This window comes from Schistocerca serialis, chromosome 5, assembly GCF_023864345.2.
Source record: "Schistocerca serialis cubense isolate TAMUIC-IGC-003099 chromosome 5, iqSchSeri2.2, whole genome shotgun sequence".
NCBI classification, from domain to species: Eukaryota; Metazoa; Arthropoda; class Insecta; order Orthoptera; family Acrididae; genus Schistocerca; species Schistocerca serialis.
Window position 1 is genome coordinate 493,748,082 of NC_064642.1, and position 15,927 is coordinate 493,764,008.

General features: G+C 36.2%; 1 protein-coding gene across 2 annotated transcripts in view; it reads left to right on the top strand.

The window, feature by feature from the left end:
• The window catches only part of LOC126482342 (SIN3-HDAC complex-associated factor), a 32,942-nt gene extending 23,204 nt beyond the window's left edge, over positions 1-9,738 (top strand). For both annotated transcript variants that reach the window (XM_050106422.1, XM_050106423.1), the window contains exons 4-6: positions 2,373-2,565; positions 2,926-3,127; positions 3,335-9,738. In XM_050106422.1, coding sequence (XP_049962379.1) covers positions 2,373-2,565; positions 2,926-3,127; positions 3,335-3,713 — 774 coding nt within the window. In that variant the 3' untranslated portion in view covers positions 3,714-9,738. The remainder of the gene's footprint in view (positions 1-2,372; positions 2,566-2,925; positions 3,128-3,334) is intronic.
• Positions 9,739-15,927: the final 6,189 nt, after the last annotated feature.

The window sequence follows — 15,927 nt, forward strand, 5'->3', positions numbered from 1 at the left end:
ACTTTGTAGACTGCTCTCTCATTTGTAGTGTTATCAAATGCTTTTCAGTCATGCAGTGCTCTGTGACTAACAACAAAGGAAACATGATTACTGACTCTGTCTCCATACAGAGAGTGAAAAAGATATACAGTTCGTAACATTTTCTGCAGCCTTTCATTTGCATGCTGCTGTTCTTAATGGTTCTCGTTATGGTGGGAAGTGAATGTGGTAAATCTTTATCAAAAGTGGTCAGATAGTCACTTTGATTGTTCATAATATCCTATGCTTCATAAATGAAGTTAGCTGGCAATTTGTTTCACTCTCATAGGTTTAATCTGTGCTATTAGGTCCCATACTAACCACAACCTCAGAAATTGTGATACCTTTCAGAATAACAGCCAGGTATTTGCGAGAAATATACAAGTACAATTAAAAATGACCATTAGGTCACAAACTTGAAAACTGACATATTTAGGGGGCAAACGATTAAATCGAATTCTCTCGTTGGCTGCTGTACACTAATATCTGATTGGTTACAACCAATGACAATGAAATGCAAACAGCAGTATGACACATTAGTCGTGGACACTGTAAGTGCACTTTAGACCATACTTGTTCTCCTAGTGCCACATTGCTTCTGCCATTCTTTTGTAGGGAACCCACCACTCTTAGTCTTTCCAAAAGAAGTGGTGCAACGGTTGAGGCACTGAACCTGGATGACTATTCACATTAATTTTCCCTTTTCCGTAAATTGTCAGAATGGTTCCTTTTAAAATTACATGACTGGCATCTTCTGCCCGTCGTAGCTTGTGTGCCATCTCTGACATCATCATTGATCCTCTCTTCCTTTTATTGTTATCCTGCATAAGTTTCAGAATGCGGATATCAACCTACATTTGCAAAAGAGTAATTTGATGGTCATATATACACTGGGCACTGTCAAAGTTTGTTACTCCTTAATTACCATTATTTCCTACAGGAAGAAGTTTAGAAAGTAATTATGGTTTCAGCTGTTATCTTCTTTAAGATTGCATGTCGTCTTGGATATTCTAGCTGTGTAACATGTGCAAATCCATCACATCCTATATCAGACGCAGTTTTAACTTGCATTGCTGTTTAGTTGATACATTAAAATATATACTGTAAAACCCCGTATTTACGAACCCATTTTTAAGGAATACTTTCGTTGGTCCTGGCGATAACACCATAAAAACACTGTTCCTGAAATTCTGTTTTAATGAATCACGCTTCTTTTAAACCCCACTTTTAACGAATAAGTGTGTTACAGTTCACAAATTAAAATATGGTCTGCAGCTGCACTTCTTGTTTTCGGACATTAAATCATAACATTAGGCTTTCATAATTTGCATTCTTAAAATCGATGTCCACGTTAGCGTTCGGATATTGGTCTTGTATGGATAGTTGTGAAGTTATTAAGATTGGTGAATGTTATCATTTGAAAACACAATTCTTCCACACACCCACTATGGAAATGAGTGAGCTGTTTGCTGCTGCTATTGGTGAAAAAACTGAAATTGGTGGTGAATGGGGGTGATGAGGATGGTGATGATGAAGATGTGGACTCAACACCAAGTTTTCTGCAGCTGTGGAAGGACTTGAGACGGTTAGAAGGTATTTCTCATCCTTCGTTGTGGATGAGTCAATTCTTAAAAGTATTAACCAGCTGGAACAACAACTTCTAGGAGTATGCTGTGCTGGAAGGAAGCAGCAGACTACTCTTCTAGATTTTTTTTCAGAAATAAAGAAAGTATAGCAGTTTTATTCATTATTGTGATATCTAATTCATTGAGTGCCATTAGCTAAATAAAATTTTCTCCTTTTATCAAGATACCAGTTTATGAGTTTTGATGTAACCTAACATCCAGAATATCTTAAAATATTGAGTAGTTTTAAGTTTGCCAAGAAACATTTTCGTGTTCACTGTATTTTTGTATGCAGCACAAGGTGAGTTTGTGATCATGGAGTATTTATATGACCTAAATAGCCTAGGTTCTGATTCTGGAACACTTATCTAGTGCATTTTGACCTAAATCTTTATTTAAGGAAAACCCTCTTTTAAGGAACAAATTTTTTGGTCAGCTGAGATTCGTTAAAAAGGATTTAACTGTAAATCTTCTCCCATTTGAAGAGAAGTGTATGTGAGCACATGATTGAGATTTGATCCCAGTGAAACAAATCGTCAACATTTTACTAATCATCTTTTTGTGTTTCTCCTTGTTCAAATGTTGCGTGCTTGATTACAGTTAAAGTTTCTCAAGGCAAGTGGGAAGTTGCATTTGAGTTATAAAACCATCAAGTAAATACTTCCTTGAAAATACAGCAGTGTCTCTTTGAGATTTTATAATTGCCACCACTTTCTTTTTTTATGACAGGTTGTAGATGCCAGAGCTGGACCCGGTACAAAATCGCTTACAAAATTCAAATCAAAAAATAAAAAGAAACTGAAACAAAAAGGAGATACATCTCAAAAATTGGAAAAACTCATCAAGAAGAAGCACATCTACTTAAAGAATGATCGTTCAGCTCGTGAACAAAGTCCAGGAAGTTTGAGTGATGATGCCACAGGTATTTCAAACTTTATTTCATTTAAACACAGTACTCCAAATATTGTCACATGTTATTTCTTGGTGTTGAACATTATCTTCATATAACTGCAGATTTATAGTGCAAGTTGGATGGGATAGTAATTGAAATTTGCTAATAAAAGAAAAATAATTTTTCTGTGGTATCTCTCTCACTCAAGTTTAATTAACTTTTCAACAGTGTCCATTATTATCTTGTGCCCCTCCTTTTGTGCAATAAATCTTTCCGTTTGAAATAACACGATTGCTTCTGTGATGTTGCATGAATTTTTCTGACAGTGCCTTACTATTCTAATAAAACAAAAGTGAAGGGATATATATCGTCCAATCTTGTTCATCACAGGTGACGATTTCATAACAGATCTCAGCACACTCAGTAGAGCTCAAAGTCTGGCACCAAGCCCAACTCCAAGCGAAGAGATTGTGACAACTACTAAGCATCGCAGCAAGGCTCATTCTCCCCACCGACGTGAGAAGGCTGCCAAACGTCGATCGGCACTTTCACCAACTATCAGTAGTTTCCTTGACATGACATTTTGGAAAAGGTCAGTATAAAGACTTTCCTTGTTTCTAGTTCATAAAATAGGAACCACAATAGACTACATACTGCATTATGCTGAGGACTAAATCTGAAAGTTGTAGCTGTGCTAGGAATCTTTGTTCTTACAAATTAGTCACATTAGTGTAATATAAAATGTCACAAATTACTTCAAAGCAATTTAGATTTTAACTTACCGTACTTGATATTTCAGGGAGAAAGTATGCTGTGGCACAATTTTCAAAGGGCCTTATGGTGAAGTCATCGTTGATCCTCGATTTCTGAAGCCGTGCCATGGCTGCAAACCAAAGCAGCGTGCAGAAGTACAATCAGTAGCAGGAAAAGAACCTGGGTCTTCTGGTGCCCCAGAATGCAGTAAGAACACTGGTGGTCCCAATAAGCTCACCAAATCCTACAGTGATTCGTCATCAGATTCAGGGTATGATGAGTCATCAAACCAGGGACCTGAAGCAGTGCGGTCCCGTAGAACTGCTTCCCGTGAAGATGCTGGAGTTCCAAGCAATCCTCTGGCGGAGTTTGCCATTCACGCTGCAAGCCGCTGTCAACAGAATGTGGCAAGCTCAGCTAATTAACGAAAATTTTGTTTATAGTTTAAACTTAATTTATTGAAATATTGATGTTGTATGTACTTGTCTAAGAGTGAAACTGTCGTTCCACATGCCATTTTGCATTGGGTCCAAAATGAAAACCACAATCTCAAACTTCCACATGAGAAAGTTAGGTATAATTTCTGTGACTTGAATACAAACGGCCACATTATTTTAAGCTACTAAGAGCAATAACAGCCTTGACCGATTACCTGTCCATAAATTCACAGCATATCATTAATTACCCTCTGTGTAAGAGGAAATAAAATGTGTCTTCATAAGAATACTGCCATCATCTACTCTCTGTACTTTGGTAAAATTTTACAGGAAGAAAATTGACTTTTTATAACCAGTTCCTAAATGGAAAAAATTAAAATGTTGATACCATGACAATGTTATATAACAAATATTTGATCTTTAGCTTTGCATCATTGTCCTCGAAGAGGAAAGTGAAACTTTCGGTGTAAATTTGCTGTTCAGTATATCGGCGAGGAAAAGTTTATTTGCAGTGTAATTTTTATGAGTGAAATGGCATTTGACAGATGAAGCAGAATTTTATATGAGAAAATTGTATTTAAACTTGACATTTTATGCATTTAAATTTTATAGGTGTGCAGTGTCCCTTTTAATGTAGCTTCTGTTGTTTAAAACTGGTTTTAGTTAACTACACTATGGCAGCAGAAAGTTTCCTTTCTATAATAGTGTTCAATACTCAACAATTTTTTTACTGACAATCCAACATCTAGTCTGAAGAGCACTTATCTTTTTTTTATATAAATGTCATTTTATTGTTGTGTAATAAAATATAATTCCTATATGTTCAGATTTGAGACTGAAGTGTTTCAATGTTTGGTGTCTGGGAATGAAATTTTTGAATCTCTTAATCACCGATTCTTTGATTTTTTTCTGAAACTGAATGTTTTTCTCTGTTATCTGTTGTGTGCGTTTATGAGTGTGTACACGAGTGCGTGTGACTGTATGTAACTGGCTCTTTGTTTTCACTCTTTGATTATTCAGTTATTTATGTTTGACATTTTTAATAATTTAGAGACTGATGACAAATGAAGGTTAATGAACTAGTAATCAAACTGTTGGTTACTGCTGAACTACTGCCATAGGTTATAAATGTGAGAGTCCTGAGAACTCTTCCAATATTTTTTCATGTTGTGATCTCATCTTATTAAATATGGATAGTATTCAGAATCTTAATTTACTTGTCCCACATTTTGAGGTGCAAATAATTGTGGTGTTTGCACAACATTAATACCAGAATGTGCAAATAATTATAAAAGTGATTTATTAAGTATTATTAAAATGTTTGGAACAGGTTGCCTGTGTTCCAGCCAGCAGAGTATTAGTAGCTATTGACTATTAAATACTTTAGACTTTATTTTTGTTTTTTCTCCACATTTTATGTTCAATAAATTGTATTCAGCATATAATTATGCTCATTGTTGAATGCAGTGCTATTATTCTTTAAAAAGTTATGTATGCATATATTCTCTGATCTTTATATTTCAGTAATGACTTAATGTGTGAAAGTGCAATTCAAAATCTATGGTGCCACATGCTGTTGATTTGTGTGTATTTCTACCAAGAAATCTGTGCATTACCTTCACCTGTTTAAGGAATTAATCAGGAATATCTTACTGTTACAAACAGAAATACTCATAAATCACCAGTTACCTTGCAGGCTGATGTAGATTGTTCTATGAATATTTAGTAAAAAGCAATCTTATGTTAAATGAGGTTAATATTTTTTGTGTATTAGTAGTATGGATTGTAATGTGTAAATATGTGTTGAAAGAGTAATGTGTGCATTTGTTTGTAACCTATATTGTGAAACATTGTTCAAGATTTTCAAATTATATGAGGTGAGTTTAAAGTTTACACCTCAGCTCATTTTAATGAGTAAATGTAAGAAGAAAAATAAAATTCTGAATGTTGTGATGGCTATTAGTGACTTTTTGACAAACCATAGGTTGATTTATGCACACTGATCTCAGGGTTGCATGTAAAATGTGTTAAACAGTTTGTTTTTTACAGTTTGCAAAAAGCAACAGTTTTTGACTATGCCAATTTTTGCATGTATATTGGAGATAGAAGTTGTAATAAAATTAGGAAACCAATTTTTGTGTACAAACTGAACTTTAATGTGTAGTGTAAATTGAATCCCTTGCCAAATACTGGATGACTTTATATCATGTAGATTGCTAACACTATTCATTATATTAAATCTTGAATTGGATTTATCAATAGTTTAAACAAATTTGTGTGTTGATATAAATATACTGTTCTGTATATTACAAATGAAAAAGCATTTAAAATAGAGCTAAATTTAAACAAAGTGAGTTATTGATTTCATGTAGTTATATTCGTGATCAGTTCCCATTGTTTCATTAATCACCCACCAGAAAAATCTTGTTTTGCTGCTAATGCTTATATTTTTTATCATACACATCTCCTGCATTCACACTGTGAGTGTGTGGTCCGTAACAAAAATTCTGATTTAGAATACATCAGTGTCATAACCACTGAAGAAGCTATGCATTATGACCTTTGAAAGTGCTGAATATCTCGTATCTTAAACAGGAATTAATGATCATTTTGGTAAGTTACTATAACATACAACAAATGTATTTTGCTCCATTTTGGCAGCCAGACAAATGATTTAGTATCCCGGATTCATTATTTTTGTGCTGAATTAAATTAAAATTGTCATGTTCTTGCCACATATACATAAAAATACTGCAGATGATAGTCATTAATTACTGCAATGATGCAATTACCTAATTCATTATTGGATATGGAGATTGTGCAATTAAAAAATTGCCAGCAACTGCCTTTAAATTGTGTTTTTATTCAATTTTGTTTTTGAGATTTTTCTCTAGATATATCTGTTGTTTCATGAAACACACAATTCACTTTTAAGAAGTTCCACATGTGTGTGCTAATATATACTGTTGGATATATTTTGAGTGGATACTGAGTAGTCATTTTGATTTTGCAGTGAAATTATTATTTTGTAAAGCCTTAAATTTTTTATCATGATAAATATTGTCATGTAAATAGTTATATTTCACAGTGTTAGTTGAAGCATCTGTGAAAGTGAACAATCATTATTTTCAAATTGGCAGTTTTAAGACTTTTGTTTTCAGTTCTTACTTACATCTTTCACATATATCTAATTAGTGTTTTGGTTAATAGTAGCACCAAATAAGAGGATTCTTTTTACACATCCAGTACATATTTTCAGTTTGAACTTAACAGAAAACATGCTATCCAACACACTATAAAAATGAGTTGCAGTTTGCTACTATGTTGCATCTGTATCTTGAAAACTGTTCTAATTTTGCAGTAAAATTTTGCTCAGTGTTTAAATGTATAATCAGTGCATGACTAGATATTTACAAAGCTGCAAAGCTAGTCAAAAAATTACCTTCTGTCATCAATCTACCCCTGCAGTACAAGTTAGCATTTCTTTTCCACAGTTTCTATTTCCAGGGCCAACTAAATGATAAAAATTTTTGTTCAACAACACATTGTTATTATATAACAAAATCAGTTCATAAGACATAAAATGAACATTACAATTTTATAGGATTGTGATGAATGCTGGAGTTGCTAGTTCTCTTGACATTCATATGTAACCTCTCTTCAGTTATTGCTTATCTGATCTAACTAGTAAATGGTTGTTCATAGAATTAGGGGCTACACACATTTGTACCTGACCATCAAGAAATCTGCATGTATAATACTTTATCCAGAACCTATGCACCCAGTCTTGGTAATTGGAAGTGGGCAAACTTTGTTCTTGGAAACACTTCTCTTGTACACCACATAAAAATTGTTTTCTTCAATTAATTGGAACTTGATTGAGGTATTACCGATTACAACTACTGGAATCAGTCCAAAGAACCAGAAATACGGAAAGTACAGCTTAACACTGCCTTTAAGATTTGACTGTGTGTTGGATGCTTTCCATTTTCCGAGAAATTGCTGAGGCTGGCTTTCGTACTTCCAGGTTCAATATAACCTTACCTTCATAAACATCTAATCAAATCATCACGTGTATTTTATGACAATAGCAGCAACAGAACTGCTCGAACTTTAAAACTAGTTTTGAAATCTTGAGTAAATTGATATTTATGAGATTTTTTCCTTCAAGGTTGTTTCAGCCATTGTCAATGTATGCGTAGCACAAATTTCTAATGTTCAGCAGGGTAAAAACAATAATCTCAAAAATACCTTTCTGTAAAAATACAAAAAATGCAGTGCATGTTCAGAGTTTAATGCTTTTGTTAAGCTATCACATTACTAAATTCACTTTTCGGAAAACAACTTTATAATGTGAAAATGCATGTATTTTAATTTTGGTGATTTTTTACCACTTTAAAAATTCAGCCAATTAATGATTTTAGACTGCAGGTTAATGCTGCACTTTAATTTCTTTGTGTTGCTTGTACAAGGACATCAGTACATGGGTACTTTTTTCTATGTTTATTTCACTTGGCTCACACACACACACACACACACACACACAAAATTGGTTCTGTGAATAACTTTTTAATTATTAATAGATTCGATAAACAAGAAACAGCTCTATTCCGTGTGAGGCCCAACATTTATTTCTGGAGTAGGATGCCGTGGGCTGTTACTGTGGGTAAACCTTCTAAGAATTTTTGTCATTATGGTCTTGTAGATAGCATCTCTATTTCTTCTGTACATGTTGTACTTCAGTATTAGAAATTCATCAGTACTGTAAAGTCTCCTTAGTTCAGTAAGCAGATAAAAATACTGACTAATTTAATAATGTGACTGATAAATATTCATTTGTATGGCTGTCATGTAAGCAACTGTGTTCCATTGGTAAATTAAATGCTGACATGTTCTTGCTCACTGTTTTGTACCTCACATTTTATAAGTAAATAATTGGAATATAGTGATTTAAGAAAAATATCCGATCAGTTGCAGATCAGAAAGAGTGAAATTCTAATGTGTTCCATTGAAGTTACCAATGGAATATTCATAACAACCTAAGCAAACTTAATTTTAAATAAAAAATAGTATTCTTCAGTGGGTATTGATACTGGAAAACTGAGTTAAATTGTGATTGTTTGCTTTATATGTAACTTATAACTTAATTTGTGAGTGAGGGAATTACTTGATATTCTTCCATAATTTCTCAATACATGCTCTGCTGATTCTTTGTTCTTGGCCATTGTCTGAAGACGGGTTCCCTTCTCTCTCTCTCTCTCTCTCTCTCTCACTCACTCTGACTCTAATACTGTGCTGTCATTCATAATTTTAACGTAAGTAAAAATTAAAAGGCTGTTCACTTGCAGTGCGATCTAAAATGTTTACAGTTATGAACTCTTAATTATTCACTCATGTCATGAACAAGCTGTTAACATTCATTTATGAAGATGTTTTCTCTTAGAGATTTAAAATACTCACATGCCATGATTTAGTCAAATGTAGTGCTCTTTCCCTTCCTACATGATACAGGCACAACCATAGGTATTCACATTTGGTACAAATTGAAAAGTCTGTTGATGAAATATTTTTCATCGTTCTTATTTTTAACAGCATCATCCATACAGCTGGTTTATAACAGCAGGACTTTGGAGCCAGCAGTTACATAATCAAAACAAAATCAGTATTATGTGTGTGTCTGAGAAACTGCCTTTTGTAGTTGCTGTACTTTGGTCTTAGATTTCATATCTTGAAAGTGTCTGTGTAGAGTAATGTAGTAACTCAGTATATTTTTTTCTGTGCTCATAATGCTAAAGATGTTTGTGATAATTTAATGATTTTCAAGACCAATATTGGAATGAAATACATGTAAAAGTGAAAGACTAAATGGGTAACAGTGTTTTGAAATTTTGTACATCTTCTTGTATAGTTGCCCATGATTTTATGTGAAAGTGTGTACACTGGTGATTCTGTGAATGTTTTATTGTCCAAACACTGTGTAACTGATGCAATATATTTATAGTACTTTAAACAATGTGTCATAGGATGTTTTTATTATCCTTCAATCCTGTTAAAAATTCAAGTACAACTTTCAATTCCCATTTTACCTTTATTATATCCAAGTAACTGAGCCTTGGATGCTGCAAATACCAGTGTGATGGCAAGATATGTAGGTATATAAAAAAATTATGTATTACCTGTTTTCTAAAATGTCACTGACAAAAGAAGACTCAATGTAAATCTGCAGTACCATTAACAGAAAACTTCACAATATGATGAAGGGAAAACTGGTAGGTTGGGAAATCTAGGCTTTTCCCCTTGCATTAGTGATATTACAGACCTGGACCACATTCTGAAGTGTGTTATAAAAATTGTCTGGAAGAATGCTCTCTCCCATTCTTTCATGTCCTTAATTCTTGTACATTACAGGTAGGGTGCAAGATTTGCATTCTGTTGGATAGGATTCAAAAATCTATGCAGGTACTGTGATTTAGACTTCCTGAGGTTTCTATAAATTATACTGGATATTTCCAAATGTTGTTAAATTCTTTGTCCTACTTGTCCAACTGAGTTGTGTAATCATTCTTTACTATTTTGTGGCTAAGGAAGGAGATGAAAAGCAATTTTTCCTCCATTATATGTATGCTGTCATTGACAAAATGTATTTGTAAGACTGCTATTTTATCTATGAATCACATCATTAGTTGTAACAGATGTATACTCTATGGTTTGACTGCCATTCTTTACGTTGTGCAGTGTTTCCTTTGCATGGAAACAGAAGGCAGTGGTATATTGCATCCTGTTCAACATGTTACTTCTAGTAAGGCCACTTGGAGTTTATTGATTCTTGTACAGAAAGGAGGCTTAGCAAATTTTTTATGTCTTAAAGGCTTATCTGACAATTTGAAGTTATGGCGTGGAATATTTGCTCGAGATTTCAAAGGGCATATAGAGGAACTTTGTGTGTAACTGCAATACACTGAGGTGACAAATTGCACATGTACAGATGGCAGTAGTATTGCATATGCAAGTTGTAAAAGTACAGGACATTGCAGAGGCATCATTTGTACTGAGGTCATTCATGTGAAAAGGCTTCCAACATGATTATGCCTGCACGTGGTAAGTAAGTCTTTAAATGTGGAACGGTAGTTGAGCTAGATGCATGGGGCACTCCATTTTAGATATAATTTGAGAAATCAGTATTCTGATAAGGGGAGGCTACCAATTGTGAAATTCAGATTCGATTCATACTGCACATAATAAAAGCTCATGGCCAGAGGTGTAATGTGACAAAGCACCAAGATGCACTTCTCAGCCATTGTCGAGAAAATCGACAGTTAAAAGAAACCGGTGCGGTGAAATACTCTCTACAATTAATAATTTTCTACAGCGTTGTGGCGCAGGTGTAAGTGCTCGGGTTCGTAATCCGAAGGTCGCCAGATCGAATCTCGCACCATGCAACATGTTTTCGGCGAGCATTTGCAGCGTATTCTGGAACATTTCTTCCCCAATTACCATGGCTTCTTCGCTGATTAATGATGACAGTTCTGCTGCGATGCGATTACTGTTACGAAGGAGGCTTTCAAAATACACCAACGCATCTTTCAATTGTTGTTTCGCCACTTCACTGTATATAGAATCTTCTTCGATCACATCACTTTCATGCGAAGGGCCCGGATCGCTCTCTAATTGCACTGCCTCCATTTTTCCATTTGTTTAACAGGGTGTACCAAAGCTCTCACGTACGCACTGATATTCGACGATGTTATAAGTTGCGCTAGGGACCGCATCTACCTTCTTTCGAAGTTTGCAGGCAACTACGCTGTTATGCGGCGGCTCGTTTTGGCCCCAAAAGTGCTGGCAGGTCGATAGACACACACAATTCAAGCTTTCGCAACGAACGGTTGCTTCATCAGGAAAGAGGGAAAGACGATAGGATATGGGTTTTAAGGGAGAGGGTAAGGAGTCATTCCAATCCCGGGAGCGGAAAGACTTACCTTAGGGGGGAAAAAAGGACAGGTATACATTCACGCGCGCACACACACACATATCCATCCGCACATACACAGACATGCAGACATTTGTAAAGGCAAAGAGTTTGGGCAGAGATGCTTACCCCTGCGCAGTGATGCTGTAGAAAATTATTAATCATGAAGAGTATTTCACCGCAACGGTTTCTTTTAACTGTCGATTTTCTCGACAATGGCTGAGAAGTGCATCTTGGTGCTTTGCTACATTACACCCCTGGCCATGAGCTTTTGTTATGCGCAGTATGAATCGAATCTGAATTTCACAATTGGCGGCCTCCCCTTGTGAGATCAGCAGCTTCGAGAACACTAGATTTCAGGCACTACCTCTCACTATGGGCAATGCAGTGGGCAGCGGCCTTCACTTAAATGACCAAAAGCAGCAGTGTTTGCGCAGAGTTGTCAGTGCTAAGAGGCAAGCAACACTGTGAAATAACCACAGATATCAATGTGGGAATTACATTGAACATATCCCTTAGAATAGTGCAGCGAAATTTGGCTATGGCACCATACGATTGACGCAAGTGCCTTAACGAACAGCACATCACCCACAGTGCCTCTCCTGGGTTTGTGAACATATCGGTTGGACCCTAAATGACTGGAAAATGGTGGCTTGGTCAGACGAGTCCAGATTTCAGTTGGCAGGAGCTGATAATAGGGTTAGATTGTGGTGCAGGCCTCATGGACCCAACTTATCAAAGGCACTGTGCAAGCTTGTGGTGTTTCCTTAATGATGTGGGCTGTTTTTACTGCTTAAACTGAACCGATTGGAAATGGTTGTGTTCAACTTCTTGGAGATAATTTGCAGCCATTCAAAAACGGAATTTTTGTCGATGACGAATCATTTGCAATTGGTGTGAAGAACATTCTGCACAATTTGAACAAATGATTTGTAACCCAGATCACCCGATGTAAATCTAATCGAATGTTTATGCGACATAATTGAGAGGTCAGTTTGTGCACAAAATCTGTGTCAGCAACACTTTTGCAGTCGTGGACAGCTATAGACAGTATTTCTGCAGGGACTTCCAATGACTTGTTAAGTTGATGACATGTCACATTGCTGCGCTATGCTGGTCAAAAGGAGGTCCAACACTATATTAGGAGGTATCCCATGACTTTTGTCACCTCAGTGTATAATAACCAGTTGTAAAGTAAAAATACAGTGGGTAGGTGGATCAGAATCTTGCTATATCTGATACTTGCCACTGGATAGTATCAAACAACAATGTGAGTGTCAATAGAATAACATTAGCTGAAAGGTCAACTACTCGATTAAAAAACAACTAAGGAAATAAACATAGGTATCCCAGAAATAACTCAAACAGCTATTGCTGGAGATACGACAGGAATGTCTAGAACCATGATACCACAAAATGTGGGGAAAATATTGGAAACAGTTCACTGTGTATTGTCAGGAGCACAGTAGGCAAAAAGTTCAGTAATTACCAGGGATGAGAATTTAAGCAACACCATTAATTCTAACAAGACAGATGGACAAGAGGATACCAAGTTTTTAGACAGAGAAACCTTCAGTAGCATAGATAATCATGGAGAAGCACATTTGTCACTTAAAAACTGGAATGTCTACCTTATGAAGGAGCTAGACAGACCAGACTTGAGACTTCTGGTTAAGAGGACAAAGATACCAGGTGGTTATAATAAAAATTATTTCCAATTTTGGCCACCAGGTGCAAGTCTGCGCTGTACACTGTGAGTGCAGTGAATATACAGAACTGCCAAAATTGGGGCACTGTTAAACGGCATGTTGTACTCGTGACTCTGGTATGGATTTACAAGTTACTCTATTCTTAATCTGTTCTTTGAAGAGGGTACACCCAAAGGACCTGTCAGGTGTACCGTGATCTCTGCATGGTATCAGAATCTTGTACAGGATGTGATTTGTGCTTTAGAAGAGCATAAACATGTGGAAACAACTGTCTTTATGCAACATGGGGCAACACCTCCTACTGTTTACCCCGTGAAAGCTTGGCTTAAGGTATCCTTCCATGAATATGTTATCTCCGGACATTTTCCAAATGCATGGGCCACAAGATCCCCCAAGTTGAATCCATGTGATTTTTGGCTCGGGGGATATTTAAAAGGACATGTTTACCATGCACTTATTCGGTCTCAGCCTGATCTGAAGGCTGTTATGTAGGAACATGTTGCTTAGATTCAGTCAGAACTGCTGCAAGGGATGCAGCATCTTGTCAATGTTTCCGGTGCTCATATTGAACAATTTATGTGAGCTGTAGTCAATAATAAAATCAACATTATTCTTTTCTCACTTGTTTTATCTTGTCTGCCCATGTCCCGTCCCATTCCTAATCTATTACATACAGAAACATTTCTATATGTCTTTCATGCATTCACAGTGTTATCTAGATATGCACCTGATGCCCAAAATTGGCATTAATTTTTTTCCAGCATAAATCAGTTCTGCATTACCATTTTCAAAATTTTGTTGCTACACGATTACTACAGTCCACAGTGGACCTCTGTAAGTAATAATTATAACTGCCCAGTGTCTTTCAGGGAGCACAAAGACTTTTGACAGGTCAGACCCATCACAAAGGAGAAACAAATTGTTTCCTTTGATTGAATGTTTCTTCAAATCTGATAAGTGGCTGACATACCCGAGAGAAGTTTGTGAACTGCTTGGTCTAGGATGAACACGCTGATCTGTAGGTCTGGGTCTTAACAAGATCCATAGAGATCTAGTTAGCATCAATGGAAGCATGTTCAACACCTTCAAGCAACTTCGGGCGCTGATAACCTCGCTGTTGTGCGCCCTAAAACACTAATAATCATCATCTTTAAAGCAACTTCAAAATGCTGTGGTTTTACAAGAAACTGGTAGTGTGTTACAGCTAAACACAATGAGGTGCACACTGGTGGCTGCAGAGATGGGGGATTTTTAAAGGAGCTGAAAGTCGACTCAGTGTACAGTGTGTATTCTGCCTAATACTATGGTCATAATTGGGCCTCGTAACACCATGGCAGCAGTCATAATAACCAAACCAAAGTAGACTATAGTGAAGGTATCTTAACTCTACAAAATTGTCACACTGTAAGTAGTAGTAGGCAACAATACATGGATACTATCATCAATGTATGCCCTATACTCGCATAAAATAGGAATTTAGCGAGAGGATATTTGTGGACTTGCTGACTGTGGAAGGTGGTGTAGTTTATTAATAATGAAATGGAAATGCACAATTAGTGGTCTGCCTCTGTGATGAGTGATGAACAGCTAAAGTGGTACAAGATATGCTGAGGAAAATGACCTGTGTATTGATCAACAACCAATCTATGAAGGAAGGTTGGGAGTGCCAAGCAACATCGATTCACTGTGCCAATGAGATTTGTTTGTAGCAGAGCACTAGACAGATTGTGTCGGGGTTAAGGAAGTAATGTTAAATCTGAAAGAAGCCAACTGATCCCAAATGTGTCACTTGATATCAGTCTTGCATTCAGTGGAAGACAGCATGGACTACGAAATTCACATATTTATGCAACAGGAGATTGTCTCCACTAATAAAATGACAGACTACCCCATGGACACCACAGCTGACAAAACTGACCAGAATTGATAGAAGTTTGTAACTATGCTCCTTATGGCAAAGGGTAGATAACTTAGGCTAGACCAGCACAGAACAGCTAAAGACTACAAGTGTTCTGGGAAATTCATCTGCTTACAATTTCAAGTAGATATCTGTGGCACACACTACAAACTCGTGGCCAAGTGGGTCAAAACAACTGTGGTCCTGGTAATGCTGTGGACGAAGGATAGAAATTACTCACGAGAATCTGGATATATGGTGAAATAATTGTTCCATCAACTCCTTCCCAATAGTGATGCAGATACAGATCAACACAAACATTCAAAAATCAGGTCCGTACTAGTCAAGGATTAAGACACTGATATCATGACGTATCTGTATATTCAAGAAGAGGTTGTCATGGCAATAGTCAAGTAAAAGAGAAGGAAAATACGTGAAGCTGATTATCCATGCAGAAGTCCTGCAGCACCAGAGAAAATTCAAGTCGCACATAAAATCACTAAGTGGGTCAAAGGCTTTTATCTAGTCACTCATTGATCAGTCTGGTGTGACAATAGAGATAGCAAAAAGAGAAGTGAAGTTTTAAATTTCGCATTTAAAAAATCATTCATGCAAAAGGACTGTACATAC